The 21152-nt window shown below is 50.0% G+C and overlaps 1 protein-coding gene across 3 annotated transcripts; it reads right to left on the reverse strand.

Moving 5' to 3' along the window:
• Window positions 1–3968: 3968 nt before the first annotated feature.
• Window positions 3969–18754, reverse strand: NAA50 (N-alpha-acetyltransferase 50, NatE catalytic subunit). Of its 3 annotated transcripts, none has more exons than XM_075332825.1 (5): window positions 18515–18754; window positions 7971–8104; window positions 7712–7831; window positions 6414–6480; window positions 3969–4571 (listed from the first exon to the last, which is right to left on the reverse strand). In XM_075332825.1, the coding sequence occupies exons 1-5, from the start codon at window positions 18520–18522 to the stop codon at window positions 4391–4393; spliced, it is 510 nt and encodes a 169-aa protein (XP_075188940.1). In that variant the 5' UTR covers window positions 18523–18754; the 3' UTR covers window positions 3969–4390. The 3 variants fall into 3 exon arrangements, with proteins under 3 accessions (XP_075188940.1, XP_075188939.1, XP_075188938.1); XM_075332824.1 differs by having other exon boundaries at window positions 7971–8107; XM_075332823.1 differs by lacking the exon at window positions 18515–18754 and adding an exon at window positions 9358–9415 and having other exon boundaries at window positions 7971–8107.
• Between the last annotated feature and the right edge of the window lie 2398 nt (window positions 18755–21152).

Raw genomic sequence — 21152 nt, forward strand, 5'->3', positions numbered from 1 at the left:
AGTTTTGGCTGTGGTAATACCACATGGTGGAGAAGTGCAACAGCTTCCAGCGAGTGCTGAAAGCAGTGCCGGATGCAGGAGTCCCCCTCACAGGCCAGAGTGCTGCGCAGGGGTCGTCCCGTCCACCCCCCCCCTCACAGGCCAGAGTGCTGAAAGCAGCGCCGGATGCAGGAGTCCCCCTCACAGGCCAGAGCGCTGCGCAGGGAGTCGTCCGTTCCCCCCCCCCCACCCCCAACAGGCCAGAGCGCTGCGCAGGGGTCCCCCCCCCCCCCACAGGCCAGAGCGCTGCGCAGGGGTCCCCCCCCCCCACAGGCCAGAGCGCTGCGCAGGGGTCCCCCCCCCCCACAGGCCAGAGCGCTGCGCAGGGGTCCCCCCCCCCCACAGGCCAGAGCGCTGCGCAGGGGTCCCCCCCCCCACAGGCCAGAGCGCTGCGCAGGGGTCGTCCGTCCCCCCCCCCAGGCCAGAGCGCTGCGCAGGGGTCGTCCGTCCCCCCCCCAGGCCAGAGCGCTGCGCAGGGGTCGTCAGTCCCCCCCCCACAGGCCAGAGCGCTGCGCAGGGGTCGTCCGTCCCCCCCCACAGGCCAGAGCGCTGCGCAGGGGGTCGTCCATTCCCCCCACAGGCCAGATCGCTGCACAGGGGATCCCCCCTCCTCACAGGCCAGAGCGCTACGCAGGGGTCGTCCGTTCCCCCCCACAGGCCAGAGCGCTGTACAGGGGGTCGTTGTCCCGTCATCCCCCCTAACAGGCCAGAGCGCTGCGCAGGGGGTCGTCCGTCTCCCCCCCCCCTCCCCCCACAGGCCAGAGCGCTGTACAGGGGGTCGTTGTCCCGTCATCCCCCCTAACAGGCCAGAGAGCTACGCAGGGGTCCCCCCCCCCCTCACAGGCCAGAGCGCTGCACAGGGATTACCCTCCCCCCTCACAGGCCAGCCGCCTTGTCCTGGGTCACGTGGGATACGCAGTGCAAGCCACAGCCCCCCACCTTGTTCTGAGACACGCCATGCAAGCCAGTCAGTCCCCCCCCTTTTTCCTGGGCCATGCAGTGCAAGCCCCAGAACCCCCCCACTTACTTGTCTGGGCCACGAGGCATGCACTGTAAGCCACAGCCCCTGGTCACAGGTGCGTGCACACACAAATAATCCTCTCCACTTTGTTAATGAGCAAAGGGAAAAAACAAAAAACAAAACCACCAGGTCTAAATCGGAACCACAGCGGTGGCATTATACAGCCATACTGAGCAGGGTAGCTGTGAACTCTGCTCTGGAGTGAGATAAACACTTAATAGAAAGCAGCAGAATGAAGGACATCATACAGCAGCACTGAGCAGTGTAGCTTTGAATCCACAGCTGGCAGGGGAGCTTAACATTTACTAAAAAGCCGCAGCATATGGGGCAGATTATACAACAGCCCTGCACTGTGTAGCTGTGAATACAGCTCTGGAGTGAGAAAACATTACTAGGAGCAGCAGAATGAAGGTCAATCTGTATAGCTGTGAATCCAAAACTAGAGGGGGGGGGGGGGGGGTAAATCGCTTACTAGAAAGCAGCATGGAGGACATTACACAGCAGTACTGAGCAGGGTAGCTGTGAAGTCAATATTTACTAAGGGGCCGCAGCATGGAGGACATTCCACAGCAGGAGCAATAATGGCCACTGCAGCTGTGAATCCAGCACTGGGGTAAGAAAATGGTAGAAAGCTGCATATTTAAAGGTCACTCAGTGTAGCTGGGAATCCAGCACTAAGGGGGGGAGAGAATATATATATATATATATATATATATATATATATATATATATATATATATATATATATATATATATATATATATATATATATATATATATATATATATATATATATATATATATATATATATATATATATATGCTGCACAATGACAAAGTGTACAGCAATGCCAAGTAGTTGTCAATCCAGGTCTGTAGTGAGGTAAAACACTAGAAACAGCAGAACAAAGGACATGATCCAGAAATAATGCCCAGTGTAACACTGAATCCAGCACTGAGGGGAGGTAAAACACTTAGAAAGCAGGAATATTACAGAAATTATACAAAACGGTACTGAGCAGTTTACGTTAGGGGTGAAAAACCCCATCAAGCAGCAGCATGGGGGGCATTATACAACAGCACTGCACTGTGTAGCTGTGATTCCAGCTCTGGGAGAGAGAAATATCCGCTGGATGCTGCAGCACGAATGTTTTTCTACCCAAGTCTTCCCATCTCTAGAGACTATAGAACGCAGCTGTATCCTGATCCTGTATTCAGTTTTGTTCAGGGGGACGGGGAGAGAAGGCTCATAAATGGAGAAATAAGCAGCTTTCTCCTATGATAGTTTACAATTGATTAATGAAACATTTCTTGATACACTGACCCCATCAGACATCGGCCGGGTGAACGATTCCGACTGCTGATGGTTGTACTGGGTGATCACGCAACGTCTCATCATGGTGGGGGTCAGAGAAAGACCCCCGCTCGTTATCAGTGAACATCCCGCCTAGTCCTCCTCACTATGGTGCTCTGTGAGCCTGACATGTGACTTAAGGCCTGTGGAATATGCTGACGCTATACAAACAGGTAACAATGTATCAGGGAGCAATGTTATCATTACAGGTTCATTATAGTGGAGAGAAGATTAAAAAACAAAAAAAAAAAAACAAAAAAAAAAAAAAGAAGAAGACAAGACCACCAGAATAAACCTAAAAATACACAAAAATAAGATCTGAGCTTTAGCTCCTCCGATATTTAACTTCCCTCTGTTCCTGTCCCATATCATACAGATAACATACAAAACGTTCATGGAGCTCAGCCACATCCTGCTCATAATTGTGTGTGGCTGCAGCAGGAGCCTCTCCCCTCAGTCACACAGTGGCAACATTTTAGCAGAGCCAATTCCTGGCCCAATTGTGTCTCTTCTGACCACAAACTATCCAGCCCTGGACCTGCGGTTTAAGTATAGATGCCTATTGAATAGGGGAGAGGCTCCTGCTGCAGCTAGAATGAGGTCTCCTAATTGAGTTAATATGAAAATAATCCTGTAGCCTGCCAGTGAGGTGGAGACCATCACCCATATATGTGGATGTGAAATATTGCACCGGCCACATCTCGTGATTTGGTTACATATATTCCTGGACGACAGCCTGAAATACGTAATTACTTACCGGTAATGTGTTTCTGAACCCATGACGGCACCCTTACATCGTGGTGCAGTCATGGGTGCTGGAAAAATACGTAATTACTTACCGGTAATGTGTTTTTTCTGAACCCATGATGGCACCACGATGTAAGGGTGCAGTCATGGGTGCTGGAAAAATAGCCACTAACTAGTCAAAAATTGGCAAAACTGCACCATACTTCAATGTAGGTGACCTGCAATACCGGACACATCCTGCAGACGTGTGTGGCGCCGTTTTTGTGCCATTTTGTAACCTGATAGTGACTTGCAAGGATAGACACCTGGCTTTCCCCCAAATACACCTTTATAAATGGGTTGTTCAGGACAAAGTGGAGGTTCGGTGTGACTCCCAGCACCTCGGCGATCAGTGGTCAACTTTACCAGGTCACACGGCTATCAAGCAAGTATACAAAAGCAAGTAAAGCACTGTACATTTTCGGATAAGTGGTGGGGCGCAAGACCCCCACTGATTGCATTCAGGTTCTTCAATATTTCAGTCCCCTACCCCCAAACCTTTATTTTTGGCAAAATCAATAAATATAATAAAATCCAGAATTTTTTTACACCCGTTTGTGCCGGACGATCATAATATTTTGGACGACCAGAACATTCATTTACTTGTACGGGTACAAAACCATCAGCAAAGGCCCAAAAAGCCAAAACCAGATCCATCATCATTGCCTTGTGACTATTCTGGTGAGATTTATTATCAGACGCCCAATTAAAAGGAATGTTCTGCAATTATTAAAATGATCAAAAAAAAAAAAACAAACTGCAATGAGGTTAGAAAGCGAATGCTAAAAAGAAAATTAGATTTTATTTAAAGACTATTATTATTTCAGACTGACAGAAGCCACCCCCCAACTCTTCCAAACCAAAAAAAGGGAAATAAAGTCAAACCCCCCCAAAAAGAAGGGAGAATCTGTGCCTCCCCCGTCCGGACCATCTCCACACACGGGAAACACTTCAGAGTTCAACCAGACAATATACAGACGCGATTGTACGGCTCTTTTTTTCGAGAAGCTTGCAACACTTTCTTTTAAACTTTTTTTTTCCAAGTGGAGAAGGAAGAAGAGATATGAAGTGTGCGCTCAGTAAAACTCAACGGGTCTCTGATCCGTATTTGGCGACAAGCAAGTGCAAGAAAAAAAACAAAAAAAAAAAAAAAAACAAAAAGGTTCGTCCAGATCCAGATCTCCATCCGCTCATTTTTCGCTCTTTTGCACTTCTGCGTTTGGCGCGGGAGAAGAGATCTTCAGGTTTTTCTGCAGCACGTGAGCGTCGGCCGGCTCTATCCTCTTGTAATAGTTTTTCTTTGTTTCGATAATCTCAAAGCCAAATTTTCTGTAGAAATCTATGGCGGATTCATTACTGATCTGGACATGCCTGCGAAGAGAGGGCACGAGAGTTACCGTAATGTAAGGAGAGCGCACAATCATGGGAATATATAGTCATCTAAGGACACAGCACTTACACCAGATTACCTCCTGTGTTATACTCCAGAGCTGCACTCACTATTCTGCTGGTGCAGTCACTATGTACATACATTACTGAGTTACCTCCTGTATTATACTCCAGAGCTGCACTCACTGTGTACATCACTTTTGCTCACCACCAATCAGAGCAGACTGGCTAAGGCTGCATGCACACGTAGCATTTTTGTTGATTTTTAATCTGCACTGTGTTAATGACAAACTGCATGATTCTGCATCCCCAGCAAAGTCTATGAGAAATCTGAATTTCCATGCGTATGTTGCTGTTTTTTTTGTCAAATAATTTGTCAAAATCTTTGACAAAAAAACGCAGCATGTCACTTTTTGCATTTTTGACAGCCACTGAAAATTAATGAGGTGGATCAATAACGCATGGAAAAATGAATGTACTTAATTGTTGCATTTTGGATGTGCTGTACGTGCGGATTTGTCACTAAAAGCGCAGGTCACACACACCCTGTCATAAAACATGACTGCCCGCTGTGAGCTCCACACAGCAACTGAAGTGAGCCGCACGATCAGCGGTGCTGTCACTCAGGTGATTTCTGATCACAGCTGAAGTCCTCCACCAGTGACCGCAAATTAGGCCAAGACTGAACTGAGCCGCAGGTGGAGGACTCGCCTGAGTGACATCACAACTGATCGCGTGATCAACTTCAGTTGCTGTGTGAAGCTCACAGCGAGCAGTCTTGTTCTATGGCGCTCACCGAGTGTCAGATGTAGCACTGCTGGAAGCGTCGTGGGACCTTGTGTGAATTAAATCGGACCTGCAGGGTTCTTTGGTGGGTTAAAGTGGTGAAAGGAAGGCTTTTTGCTTTATTTCAAATAAAAGGCTTTTTTGGGCGTTTATTTACTTTAACTTACAGACTAGTAGTTGGGGGAGGGGGGGCTCAGACGCCTGCCATCACTAAGCTAAGGCTTAGAAGCAGCTGTGGGCTGTTATTACCTCCTTATTACCCCAATTGCCACCGCACCAGGGCAACGGGAAGAGCCGGGCCCAGCGCCAGAATTGGCATATGTTATGGAAGTGCTACTGTGGACTGCTATTGTTAGGCTGGAAAGGACCAAATAATGGCCCTTCCCACCTTAATATCAACTTCCAGTTGCCTGCTGTACCTCGGCTTGTTTTAGAAAAATGGGGGACCCTGCAACATATAAAAAAAAAAAAATAATAATAATATATATATATAATACATTATTATTACTATTTAAAAGTGTGGGATTCCTTCTATTTCTCATAACCAACCAAGGTACAGCAGACAGCTGAGGGTTGCAGCAGAACCCCATGTCAAGAATGCACACTGCAGATTTGGGTCTTCAAAAAAAAAAAAAAAAAAAAAGCACCCTCTGGCAAAAAAAAAAAAATGCATGTTTTTTTATTTGGTTTTGGCCTGCGCTTGTCAAACATCAATGGCAAGACAGGGAAAAATGCAGAAGTCACATGCTGCAGAAAAACTGCAGCAAAACCTGTAAGGAAAAAAGAAGCAACGTGGGCACAGCATTTTGGATTTCCCCAGACTTTTCTGGGGAAGGACCGCTAGAAGCTTTTGAATTCAAACTGCACTGCAATACTGCACTGCTAACTTTGACACTTATTTTCGTGGCCAGCGTCCGCGGTTGGACCCTCAGAATTCACACATTCATCACGGATCGTGTAGATCGGTGTTTATGGGATGCCCTTTTTAGTTGGCCGGTATAATGATCCTGTACATATAATGGAAAGCTGAAAACTTACAGATAGATGTTGTCAAAGGTGCCGTCCTTTTCACAAATGTTTAATACGTGGTTCAGCATCTTTGTTCCTGAAAAAATAAATAAATAAACAGAATATTTTGCAAAAAAATTCCAAATGCTGAAAAATTGCAAAAAACCTGATAGCACTATTGTTTTTGAGATATTTTATTCACAGTCTTCACTATATGGTAAAACTGATGTGTGGGTGTGATGCCTGAGGTCGGTGCGAGTTCGTAGACACCAAACATGTATAGGTTTACTTTTATCTAAGGAGTTACAAAAAAAACAAACAAAAAAAACAGAAGTTTGTCCAAAAAAAAAAAAGTGGCGCACGTTTTACGCCATTTTCAGTGACTCAGTGTTCTCATTTTTCGGGATCTGGGGCTCAGTGACTGCTTATTTTTTGCGTCTCAGGCTGACGTTTCTAATGGTACCATTTTTGCACAGATGCTACGTTTTGATCGCCTGTTATTGCATTTAGCGCAAATTTGTGGCGACCAAAAAAAAAAAAAATGTAATTTTGGAATTTGGATTTTTTGTGCCGCTACACCATTTACCGATCAGATTAATTGATTTTCTATTTTGATAGATCAGGAATTTCTGAACGCAGCGATACCAAATGTGTATATTTTTATTTTTTTAACCCTTTAATTTTCAATTTTTGAATATTTAGGTTTAAAACTTTTTTATTTTACTAGTCCCCCTAGGGGACTATATGAACCAACAGTCTGATCGCTCATCATTTCTGCTGATCACAGCTACACAGCCGTGATCAGCACAAATACTCACCTTTTGTTACTTGCAGCACTAGGCCGGATGAAACAGGAAGTGAGTCAAGTGAGCTACAGGAGTCATCACATGACTGTGCTACCATAACAACAACCGGAAGTCACATCACGTCAAGCGACTTCCGGTATCGGCCGGTGAGTAAATGTTTACCGCCGATGCCATTATAATGGCGCTGTCACATACTGACAGCGCCATTTAAGGGGTTAAAAATGCACAGGCAGATAACGATTCTGCTTGTGCCTGGCAGGCCCACATTAGAGCTGAAAAAAAATCAGCTGAGAGGTGCGCCGATGTCTGCTACAAGCTGCTTGCAGCAGAACGCAAGCAGTAACACTGACCGCTAGGATGCAAGATTACTGCCCGCGGTCGTGAAGGGGTTAAAATAAAGTTAAAATACCACGGCAGGAGTTGGCGCCAGCAGTGAAATCGGCCCCACGTGATCTCAGTCATCGGCCAAGCAGATCTGCACATAATCGCTGGGACCACATTATAGGAAGGAGCCGTATATACCTATTCCTAGCCGGCGGTACGGTGCCAGGCAGCCGAGGGTCATGATATAAAGTCTCTTCTGATTCTGGGAGTGGTCGACTCTACAACATACGGCTCCAACTGCAATGTCATTGAAGTAAGCTGCAACAAGAAAAGACAAGACCATCATCTGTCATGGAGGAGCGGAGGCTAGCCGGGCGCTGCAGCATCTGCGGCCGTCACGACTGGAGCGCCACCTGCGTATCACAGGGTGAATATACTCAGCACGTCGCCCCCTTACCAAGTTTCGCCAGCTCCCCGACCTCCAGGACGTCTTTGTAGAACTTGTCATTGTAGCTGACGGGGAAGATGACCTGGTTCAGCCGCTTCAGCTGCTTTATGTTGTGTGGAGTCACGTCTCCCAACTCGATCCGGCTACTGGAACAAAGCAAGACATCCTTACAATCATTCCAAGAAGTCACCGGAGCTGCCAAAGTCTCAGAAGTCACCAAATACAAAGTAACTCAAGAGACAACTTGAGTGCTCGAAACGTTGCTTCCTCCTTAAGCTATGTGCCCACGGGACTCTATCTGCGGATTTTGATGCAGAAAAATCCGCATCTTTCCCCCGGAATCCGCACCTCTTCATAGGTGCGGATTTGATGCGGATCTGACGGCGGATTTTGCGTTTGTTTTTTTTTTTTTAATTCAATTGAATAGGCAAAATCCGCACGAAAATCCACAATAATAAGGCTATGTGCCCACGGGACTCTATCTGCGGATTTTTCTGCATCAAAATCCGCAGCTTTCCCCCGGAATCTGCACCTTTTCATAGGTGCGGATTTGACGATTTTTTTTTTTTTTTAATTCAATTGAATAGACAAAATCCGCACGAAAATCCGCAATAATTGACATGCTGCAGATTTTTCCGCACGAAAATCCGCACGATTTCTGCTGCGGAAAAATCCGCAGCGTGGGCACAGCATTTCCCAAATGCCATAGAAATGGCTGGGGAGTAGCTGTGCTGCAGATTTCTGGAAAATCCGCGGCTTTTCCGCGAGAAATCTGCGGCAAAATCCGCAGCGTGGGCACATAGCCTTAACATCGTGGAGTCGGCCCGTGTTATACATTCTCACTGGGGGTCCGGGATCTGGCCACCATCAGTAGCCGGTGAGAACGGGCCACAGACTTGCGTTACAATCTATACCATAGCCCCTTCAACCAAGCCATTTTGGGGCCCCCTGAATAAACAGAAACCTGTGACTGGTCAGATGCTTCCTACATCCGAAGGGAACACTTGTTATACCTTTCCTATTTGCCCCCCCCACCCCCCATTCTGCACATTAATCAGTGGCACCACCTAGAGGAATACAGCAAATGAAGCGTACACAAGACCTGGTGTAGGAGTCATGAATCCGGAGGATCAGGATACACAGAGGTCAGGTTTTAGCTATAGGTTTTTGGCTGTGTGGCCTCCGTGAACAGATTTGTGGCTCGAGCATTACTGGTTTCCATCAGGACGTGGAAAGCAGCCCCCTCGGCGGTTCTTGGACACCGTGTGGGGGTATTTGGCACACGCCGAGCAGATTATACGATGTCACGCTGCAGACCCCCGCGGTGCAAATAGATAGGACGGTCCCAGTAATAATCCATTGTCAGCCGGGGTAGGACGACGTGCTTCACACTCACCAGGACGCGGCCACGCTTCCATCGCTCATCACTATAAATAGGCTCTGACCGTCCGGAGAAGGAATGCGGAGCCCTGAAACGGATCCCAGCGCAGATCGCTCCACCAAAAGCTATTTACAGCCATCGCTTGTTAAATTTAGTTGCAACCACATGGACTGTGCTGAGCGCGGGGGACAGAGGATGCAAGGAATGACGACCGGAGGAGCGGCGGCAGCGTGCAGACACCAAGGGGGCGCGGAGGGCAAATTAAAACAATCCTTGTGCATCGCTTTTGCAAATGTTTTAACACCTTCCTACAGATTAGGCCAAGAGGGCAGAGATATACATGCACAATCACAATGTGAAGGATCAGAGATGACTGATCTGTCGTTTTAACCCTTCCAAATCACGGCCACTGGACACATGGTGCGGCAATCAAGATGAGGGGAGCAGAGAGGGTCCGGCAGCCGGGGGAAATAGGACGCAGGATTCTGTAGATACTCTGCACTATCACTTCTGGCTGCACTACAATAAGGGCCCCCCCCGTCATTAATTATACACGGTGGGGCAGATATTAGCGCATTGGAGCATTTCACTATATCTTATAGCAACCGCTGACCAGCAGAAGTACAAGAACCCGTCCAGGATCGCCGCTGCAATAGGAGAGCAGATGTGGAGAGCTTTCTAAGAGGCGCTGCCAAGAGGGGAAGGTAGACTTGGCTGCAAGAGGCGCTCAAATCCAGGCTGCAAATCCCATGATTTTCCCGGATTTTATAGGACGCGAGGGACCGAGGAGCAGACGAAGGAACGCTTCTCCCGGAGCCTGCAGACGAGGAAGAAAAAGAGGGCCGCTCAATTCTGGACTATTAACTGTTCAGTGTCACAAAAGTCAACAATCAGTACTAGGGAAAATGTGTGTGCACCCCGTTCCTGGAGTGTGAACATTGTAGATTCAGAATGAAGGCAGCAAATCCACAGTGATACATATGAAAACAACGTGTGACTGAGGGCATCACCTCATCGGACGCAGTCACCATCCCCTCCTTACTGGTCACAGACTGGGGGTGTCCAGGGACATTGCCCCGCTAAATGCAGACTCGATAGGGTGGCGGTCGCTGGGTAATGTGCTGCTTTAGTTTGAGGCTTTTTTTGCAGCAATTTGGCCTGTTTCTGAATAATTTATAAAGGGCTATTATCAGAGTTGCTGTCGTTTACCATTTTCTAAGGCTGGTAACGCTGATGAACTTATCCTCTGCAGCAGAGCTCATTCTTGACTTTCCCTGTCCTGGGCCAATTTCTTACAAGAGCCAATTTCATCATAGAAATTCCAACAACAAGGAAACCCATTAAATTAACGGAGGAGTCTAAAACGTGACCGATACTGTATGACACGTCACTACACGTCTCACCACTAGGGGCAGTATAAAAGCTGAACAGCAGAGACATACAATCAATATCAGACAGGGTTCATGGGTTTCTGTCCAATGAAACAAAGCAAATATTCCTCTTATCTACCCTATAGTGACATGGTGCCCCCATACAAACCCCCCATAAAACATCCACTCTATGCTCTGGCAAATGAGACACCCCCAGTACCAAAAGAGGCATAGCAATAACAAACATGATAGTTTTTTGGGTGAAAATATGGAAGGGGGGAGAGGTGTGTAATTTTTTCATTAGTATCTATAGCGCGCCAGGTACCATAGCTCAGTCCTATAACCCCCAATGATAGGATATTGATGACATTGTAAAACAAAAGTTAATATCTTATGCCGGGGAAGGGGGACCCCCAATTCTTCTCGAATTTACAAAGGTTTGAAGAATTATATTTGCGGCCGTTCATGGTTCCGCATCAAACAATGAAACTGATGTGTGAATATGGCCTAAACTGAACGGTGCTGAGGATTTGGCGTTCCACTGTGGATTGTCACAGAGGACTTAACCCTTTGCAATGCGCCGCCCTCCGTGCCCTGGTGGGGTCAGTTCACACCCGTAGCGCAGTTGCTTTTCTGCACATTGTACGGTGACTAATTCCCTAACATGTAACTACAACCACTCCTACATTACCCGGGGGCCGAGGAGCTCACAGATCCGATTTCCTTGTTAAATTGTTAATAGACGTCAGTGGTAGACGCTCTGGATACGATCACACAGAAAAACCACAGACGTCGGTGTCCGGGCGCGAGCGTCTCCTCCATCTGTTCTGCGAGTGATAGCACAGACTGACAAACTGGTGACCAAGTACCATGACCGGGGCGGGTACCATCAGGGGCACTGGGTTGTGGTGGCACCTCGCACATCACGGGTTACCATCCCTATGCCTTAGTAATCACTTTGCAATCACGTTTTGTGGCCCCGAAGTGTCGCTCCAGGGCACCAGACCCCAGCGTATACAGCAACATAATGTGACGGGAGTTTACCCCATGGTTTATAGATGGGAAGTAGCTCCAGGCACTAGTAACGCAGGTGTAAGAAATACATTTTGATGCCTTAGAAGGAATGAAATGTACAGTAAAAGGTCAGTGCAGACAAGCACCGACAAGCCAGGAGTCTAAGGCCGTGTGCACACTGAGTATATGGTTGCATGGAAAAACGCTGATACAAGTGGACAAACCCAAAATTACAGGTCAGCAGCAAACGTCAAGGTGCACTGCTGACGGCTTCAGGGGATTATGGCTAGAGGGCACCAGGGCATGGGTGAGGGGTTTTAGAAATGCTCGATGGAGGGCAGTAGAAAAATGGTAAGAAAAAATGCCCAGTGGAGGGCAGCGGGGGTTTTTAGAAATTCCCAGTGGAGGGCAGCAGAGGTGGTGGGGGTTTTGGAGATGCCCAGTGGAGGGCAGCAGAGTTGGTTGGAGATGCCCAGTGGAGGGCAGCAGAGTTGGTAAGAAATGCCCAGTGGAGGGCAGCAGAGTTGGTAAGAAATGCCCAGTGGAGGGCAGCAGAGTTGGTAAGAAATGCCCAGTGGAGGGCAGCAGAGTTGGTAAGAAATGCCCAGTGGAGGGCAGCAGAGTTGGTAAGAAATGCCCAGTGGAGGGCAGCAGAGTTGGTAAGAAATGCCCAGTGGAGGGCAGCAGAGTTGGTAAGAAATGCCCAGTGGAGGGCAGCAGAGTTGGTAAGAAATGCCCAGTGGAGGGCAGCAGAGTTGGTAAGAAATGCCCAGTGGAGGGCAGCAGAGTTGGTAAGAAATGCCCAGTGGAGGGCAGCAGAGTTGGTAAGAAATGCCCAGTGGAGGGCAGCAGAGTTGGTAAGAAATGCCCAGTGGAGGGCAGCAGAGTTGGTAAGAAATGCCCAGTGGAGGGCAGCAGAGTTGGTAAGAAATGCCCAGTGGAGGGCAGCAGAGTTGGTAAGAAATGCCCAGTGGAGGGCAGCAGAGTTGGTAAGAAATGCCCAGTGGAGGGCAGCAGAGTTGGTAAGAAATGCCCAGTGGAGGGCAGCGTGGGTGGTGAGGGCGGTTAGAAATGCCCAGGAGGGCAGCAGCGTGGGGGAGGGAATAGCCGAGAGTTAGACCCAGTGGAGGAGATGAAATGTCCAATGGAATGGAGGGCAGCCTGGTTGAGGGGGCAGGGCTAGCCCAGGATTAGGCCCAGCGGAGGGCAGCGTTTGGATGATGGAAGGCCCCGGCAGCAAATGGGGTAAGTCCCGGCGGCAGATAAAGGGATTTTGAAGGCTTGGATCACAGGTTTTGTTTAAATTTTACTACTGGATAATAAAATTGCAGCAAAGAGTGAACAAGGTCTTAAGGAACATCTCAAAGTTAACTTTGGTGACATTTGCAGCTGCATCTCCCCCTTCTCCCCTATTTCTGAGAAGCAGTAGGTTCAGGTCACAGATGGAGCCGTCTGTACTTAACAGCAGCCCTGCTTTGTGTGCCATATACACAGCATATTGCGAAAATGAAACAGACACTATGGACTGGAGCATAAAACACAGCGACCGCCGGAGCAGACGTAGCCACACTGAGAATGGTCACGGAAGTGAACCCCAATGATTGGGTGTCTACAGCTCCAGAAGCTGAGGGACAGGGGACAGCCTGGAATCTGTATAGCACATGACTGAGTTATTCCATACTCTGCCTCATCATAGCGTAACGGTATGGGCCACACCAATATGTAACCTGCCACGACCCCAACTTGCAAGTCACAAAAGATGCAGATACCCCTCGGTATAACGTGGCCTTTGGCCGTGCGTCGTGTGTGCGAGCCTCCTGCAGGGAACACTTTGCTCACGGTGTCACTTTTAAAAAGTCACTTTTCCATTAAAATTCATTGTATGTTACAAAAATCAAAATTATGGAGAAACCTTAGTCACAAGCTGCCGAAATAATCTGCACAAAAAATTAACCGTGTGGAGGAGTAAATGTGCAATAAATCTGCAAGCGGAGAAAAATAAAAATACAAAAATTTAATAGCACTTTGTGTGGAAATTCTCAGAACATTTTTTCAGAAATTCACCGGTTGATTTTGCTGTGAAATCTCAAAACCTGGAGAGTAAAAGTCACCGGATTAATCACAACCGCGGCGGCCGATTCCACGGCACAAACGTGGAGTTTCCATGCATTTGTGGATTTTACTTCAGATAATTGCAAACATTAGACCTGTACCTTCCCCTTCACCTAAACCAGGAAAGCTGGGACATAAACTGACACATGACAAAGCCAAACCGCACCTCAGCTTCTGCACAGACAGCGCCCCGCACCTCAGCTTCTGCACAGACAGCGCCCCGCACCTCAGCTTCTGCACAGACAGCGCCCCGCACCTCAGCTTCTGCACAGACAGCGCCCCGCACCTCAGCTTCTGCACAGACAGCGCCCCGCACCTCAGCTTCTGCACAGACAGCGCCCCGCACCTCAGCTTCCGCACAGACAGCGCCCCGCACCTCAGCTTCCGCACAGACAGCGCCCCGCACCTCAGCTTCCGCACAGACAGCGCCCCGCACCTCAGCTTCCGCACAGACAGCGCCCCGCACCTCAGCTTCCGCACAGACAGCGCCCCGCACCTCAGCTTCCGCACAGACAGCGCCCCGCACCTCAGCTTCCGCACAGACAGCGCCCCGCACCTCAGCTTCCGCACAGACAGCGCCCCGCACCTCAGCTTCCGCACAGACAGCGCCCCGCACCTCAGCTTCCGCACAGACAGCGCCCCGCACCTCAGCTTCCGCACAGACAGCGCCCCGCACCTCAGCTTCCGCACAGACAGCGCCCCGCACCTCAGCTTCCGCACAGACAGCGCCCCGCACCTCAGCTTCCGCACAGACAGCGCCCCGCACCTCAGCTTCCGCACAGACAGCGCCCCGCACCTCAGCTTCCGCACAGACAGCGCCCCGCACCTCAGCTTCCGCACAGACAGCGCCCCGCACCTCAGCTTCCGCACAGACAGCGCCCCGCACCTCAGCTTCTGCACAGACAGCGCCCCGCACCTCAGCTTCTGCACAGACAGCGCCCCGCACCTCAGCTTCTGCACAGACAGCGCCCCGCACCTCAGCTTCTGCACAGACAGCGCCCCGCACCTCAGCTTCTGCACAGACAGCGCCCCGCACCTCAGCTTCTGCACAGACAGCGCCCCGCACCTCAGCTTCTGCACAGACAGCGCCCCGCACCTCAGCTTCTGCACAGACAGCGCCCCGCACCTCAGCTTCTGCACAGACAGCGCCCCGCACCTCAGTTTCTGCACAGACAGCGCCCCGCACCTCAGCTTCTGCACAGACAGCGCCCCGCACCTCAGCTTCTGCACAGACAGCGCCCCGCACCTCAGCTTCTGCACAGACAGCGCCCCGCACCTCAGCTTCTGCACAGACAGCGCCCCGCACCTCAGCTTCTGCACAGACAGCGCCCCGCACCTCAGCTTCTGCACAGACAGCGCCCCGCACCTCAGCTTCTGCACAGACAGCGCCCCGCACCTCAGCTTCTGCACAGACAGCGCCCCGCACCTCAGCTTCTGCACAGACAGTGCCCCGCACCTCAGCTTCTGCACAGACAGTCCCGCAGCTCAGGGATGAAATCTTACAGCTCATCAACTTTTAATATGTGCAGTATTCAAACTACGAACTGCCACTCTGCGCCTCCCAGGGCGTCCCGACAACCGCCGCTCTACACCTCCTGGGGCATCCAGACGACAGGCCACCAGTTTACACCTCCCGACAACCACAGGCCACTGCTTCACATACATCCCCGACAACCACTGCTTCACATACATCCCCGACAACCACTGCTTCACATACATCCCCGACAACCACTGCTTCACATACATCCCCGACAACCACTGCTTCACATACATCCCCGACAACCACTGCTTCACATACATCCCCGACAACCACTGCTTCACATACATCCCCGACAACCACTGCTTCACATACATCCCCGACAACCACTGCTTCACATACATCCCCGACAACCACTGCTTCACATACATCCCCGACAACCACTGCTTCACATACATCCCCGACAACCACTGCTTCACATACATCCCCGACAACCACTGCTTCACATACATCCCCGACAACCACTGCTTCACATACATCCCCGACAACCACTGCTTCACATACATCCCCGACAACCACTGCTTCACATACATCCCCGACAACCACTGCTTCACATACATCCCCGACAACCACTGCTTCACATACATCCCCGACAACCACTGCTTCACATACATCCCCGACAACCACTGCTTCACATACATCCCCGACAACCACTGCTTCACATACATCCCCGACAACCACTGCTTCACATACATCCCCGACAACCACTGCTTCACATACATCCCCGACAACCACTGCTTCACATACATCCCCGACAACCACTGCTTCACATACATCCCCGACAACCACTGCTTCACATACATCCCCGACAACCACTGCTTCACATACATCCCCGACAACCACTGCTTCACATACATCCCCGACAACCACTGCTTCACATACATCCCCGACAACCACTGCTTCACATACATCCCCGACAACCACTGCTTCACATACATCCCCGACAACCACTGCTTCACATACATCCCCGACAACCACTGCTTCACATACATCCCCGACAACCACTGCTTCACATACATCCCCGACAACCACTGCTTCACATACATCCCCGACAACCACTGCTTCACATACATCCCGACAACCACTGCTTCACATATATCCCGACAACCACTGCTTCACATATATCCCGACAACCAATGCTTCACATATATCCCGACAACCACTGCTTCACATATATCCCGACAACCGCTGCTTTACATATCCCGACAACCGCTGCTTCACATACATCCCGACAACCACTGCTTCACATATATCCCGACAACCACTGCTTCACATATATCCCGACAACCGCTGCTTTACATATCCCGACAACCGCTGCTTCACATACATCCCGACAACCACTGCTTCACATATATCCCGACAACCACTGCTTCACATATATCCCGACAACCACTGCTTCACATATATCCCGACAACCACTGCTTCACATATATCCCGACAACCACTGCTTCACATATATCCCGACAACCACTGCTTCACATATATCCCGACAACCACTGCTTCACATATATCCCGACAACCACTGCTTCACATATATCCCGACAACCACTGCTTCACATATATCCCGACAACCACTGCTTCACATATATCCCGACAACCACTGCTTCACATATATCCCGACAACCACTGCTTCACATATATCCCGACAACCACTGCTTCACATATATCCCGACAACCACTGCTTTACATATATCCCGACAACCGCTGCTTCACATATATCCCGACAACCACTGCTTCACATATATCCCGACAACCACTGCTTCACATATATCCCGACAACCACTGCTTTACATATCCCGACAACCGCTGCTTCACATATATCCCGACAACCACTGCTTCACATACATCCCGACAACCGCTGCTTCACATATATCCCGACAACCACTGCTTTACATATCCCGACAACCACTGCTTCACATATATCCCGACAACCACTGCTTTACATATATCCCGACAACCACTGCTTCACATATATCCCGACAACCACTGCTTTACATATATCCCGACAACCACTGCTTCACATATATCCCGACAACCACTGCTTTACATATATCCCGACAACCACTGCTTCACATATATCCCGACAACCACTGCTTCACATATATCCCGACAACCACTGCTTCACATATATCCCGACAACCACTGCTTCACATATATCCCGACAACCACTGCTTCACATATATCCCGACAACCACTGCTTCACATATATCCAGACAACCGCTGCTTCACATATATCCCGACAACCGCTGCTTCACATATATCCAGACAACCACTGCTTCACATATATCCAGACAACCGCTGCTTCACATATATCCAGACAACCGCTGCTTCACATATATCCCGACAACCGCTGCTTCACATATTCCGACATCCGCTGCTTCACATATATCCCGACAACCGCTGCTTCACATATTCCGACAACCGCTGCTTCACATATATCCCGACAACCACTGCTTTACATATCCCGACAACCACTGCTTCACATATATCCCGACAACCACTGCTTCACATACATCCCGACAACCACTGCTTCACATACATCCCGACAACCACTGCTTCACATACATCCCGACAACCACTGCTTCACATATATCCCGACAACCACTGCTTCACATATATCCCGACAACCACTGCTTCACATATATCCCGACAACCACTGCTTCACATATATCCCGACAACCACTGCTTCACATATATCCCGACAACCACTGCTTTACATATCCCGACAACCACTGCTTCACACATATCCCGACAACCACTGCTTCACATATCCCGACAACCGCTGCTTCACATATATCCCGACAACCGCTGCTTCACATATATCCCGACAACCGCTGCTTCACATATATCCCGACAACCACTGCTTTACATATCCCGACAACCGCTGCTTCACATATATCCCGACAACCGCTGCTTCACATATCCCGACAACCACAGGCCGCTGCTTTACACCTCCTGACAACCTCGCACTGCCGGATTATCAGATGGCCATGCATAAATGCCGAGCTTCCAGGAGAGCCGCGCAGGGTGTCCTGGGCCGCAGGGTCTCCATACTCGGGGCCGGGCCTGCTGCTCGGGCTCCGGGCTGCTCCCGATACACACCCGGCCCAGCACAGCCTCACAGGACATGACAGCTCACCCCTTCATGGTGGCAGCGGCGGCGGCTGCTCGGAGGCCCGGGCTGTAGGATGGGGAGCTCAGGGCGGAGGCTCAGTCCCGGGTGTCGCTGGTGACAGTTCTCCCCCGTCTCTGAGGTAACCTGGGGTCTCTCTCCTCCTCCCCCACCACCTGCACCACGTGACCGGCCACCCCACACTCCTCTGAATGGCGCGAAGGCTCCCAAGCCGGGGAGAACGGTGCACGCATGCGCACAGCACGCGCCAATCACCGCACCCGAAACGAGGAAGTGAGTGCGCGCCTGCGCAGGCCCGGAACCAATCGAAAGGCGATAAGGTGAAATGCACCGTGCGCAGGCGCGTTGCGGGACAGCGTGACATCGGCGGCCATTAATAGAGATACGCGCATGCGTAATAGTGAAAGGTCGTGGCAAAATAAGAGGGGGAGGGGGATGACTATCTGGGTGCGCATGCGTGGTGTGTCCATCGTATTTGGGCCTATGTGCAATAAAGTAGCATCTGATGGTAACTGACAGGAAGCAGCATTTCCATGGAGACGAGCCAGCAGGATTTCCCCATACACAGTGCAGGCCTCCATACTGGTGACCACCTTCACTTCAGATTGGATCTTTGCACAATTAACCATTGATGAAGGTGCAGACGTTGGTGCCTCCTGTGACTGGCGGTGCAGCGTGGCGGGGGCCTATGGTCAGCTCCTCGGTGTATATTCCTCCTCCGCCGTCCTCCTGGCTTCACCCCTTCATTTAAATTTTGCGCCGTGCCACCTTTGCCGGCGCATTCGCATTGGTATTGTAATTATGTCTTCATCAAAATGGTGCCGGAGTCAGCGCATGCGCGTACCGCGATCTCCACCGCCATTTTAGTGTAGACACTGGAAACGACTGAGCGGCATCAGCGCAGATTAAAGGGAACCTGTCACCAAATTTTGACCTTCTAAACTAAAGCTAGCACCTTAATCCGCGTCTGTACTGCATGCTATAAAAAGGTGTAAGTTACCCCCTGACCCTCCCGGAGACCCCAAAAACAGCTCTATAAAATCTCCCGCCCTGTATGAAAGTTGTCCGGTCCAATGGGCTCCTAATCTGCGCCTCCCGTCGCCTCCTCCTATGCGGATTGACGCCTCAGACGCCATCCACGTAGGGGGGGAAAAAGCTCATTATTCCCGGCTCATGCAGGCACACCCTTCCCTGTTGCTGGCAGAGCGGAAAACATAGGTGCGCCTGCGTGAACCGGAGAGTTCTCTGCACAGGGGCGAGATTGTGATGTGGATGAAGCGGGTAACATTCACATCGCCAGGCAAAATCTCACGCTTGTGCAGAGAACTAGTCGTGTCGCGCAGGCGCACCCATGTACTCAGCTCTGACCACAATAGGGAAGAGCAAAGGTGCGCCTGCACAAGCCGGGGATATGTCTGTAAAGGCCTGACATTTTGCCCTCCTACGTGGATGGCGTCCAAGGCGCCAGTCACGTCAATCAGCACAGGAGGAGGGCAAAAGGAGGCGCAGATTAGGAGCCCATCGGACCGGACAATGTACAGGAGATTTTATAAAGATATTTGTGGGTCGGGGGGTAACGTGCACCTTTATAGAATGCAGCACAGGGGCTGTGTAAGGTGCTAGTTTTACTTTACAGGGCCCAAATCTGGTGACAGGTTCCCTTTAAATAATTAAATCTGTGTGTGGCGCCCCTGCGGCCTCAGGTGCCACAGGGTACTGCACCCCTATTAGGGTGTAGTACTTATTCCGGGTCCAAGGAAGGTCGATGCCAGTTTCTACTCCCACAAACATACAGTCAGTAGGTTGCCCTCCTCACTACAGCAGTGGAGTTACAGGACGCCGCCGCACCAGGGGTTCCCCAGATCCACTGGACTGGGGACTCAGGAAGAAGCAACCACCAGGGGGAGTCAGGAGCACACAGTGGGAAGAGCAGGTTGACCTGGTGAGAGCAGTGACCCAGCCGGTGGCAGCGACTGGGGGCAACAGCTCAGAATACACAACAAAAAAAAAAAAAAAAAAAAAAAAAAGGGGGGGGGGGGGGAAGAACAGCTACAGCGGAGGCTCCAACGTTTGGACCTTCATCAACAGTTTCTTCTGCAATCAAAGATCAAATCTGAAGAGTGAAGGGGACTGGATTGTTCCCTTTAACAACAATAAAGCACTCAATCGTGCTACCAATAAAATGATGAAGCCCTACTGCAAATAGGAGTAAAGATTCTTCACACAACTACAAGGAAAAAAAAATAAAAAAAAAGTTCTGCATTTGGAATACAGCAAAAAAGATAAATACAATAAGGAAAAAGTAGTTCAATACAAACAGCAAGACGTAGCCCACTTACCGATAGTAATCGCTGCTCCACATTCTCAGGGACCCCCGCCCGATCACACCAGCAGGAACGCTGCAGCCGTCCAGCGATCAGGCCACTGAGGAGTAAAATGTCTTTCTATATTTTCAAAAAGTTAAAATAACGCATAAGCGCTGCAGCCTGACAGTCTGTGTCACCGTCCGGCCACAACTACGCGATTATGTTAAAAAAAAATAAATTAAAAGCGCCTTCTAGGTCATAATGTGAAATAAAACTGCAGGTAGCGGCAACAAGGCTTAAAACCATCCCAGAAGTGACGCTCCAGGTTTACAAGGCAA

The sequence above is a fragment of the Anomaloglossus baeobatrachus genome, chromosome 2, assembly GCF_048569485.1.
Source record: "Anomaloglossus baeobatrachus isolate aAnoBae1 chromosome 2, aAnoBae1.hap1, whole genome shotgun sequence".
NCBI classification, from domain to species: Eukaryota; Metazoa; Chordata; class Amphibia; order Anura; family Aromobatidae; genus Anomaloglossus; species Anomaloglossus baeobatrachus.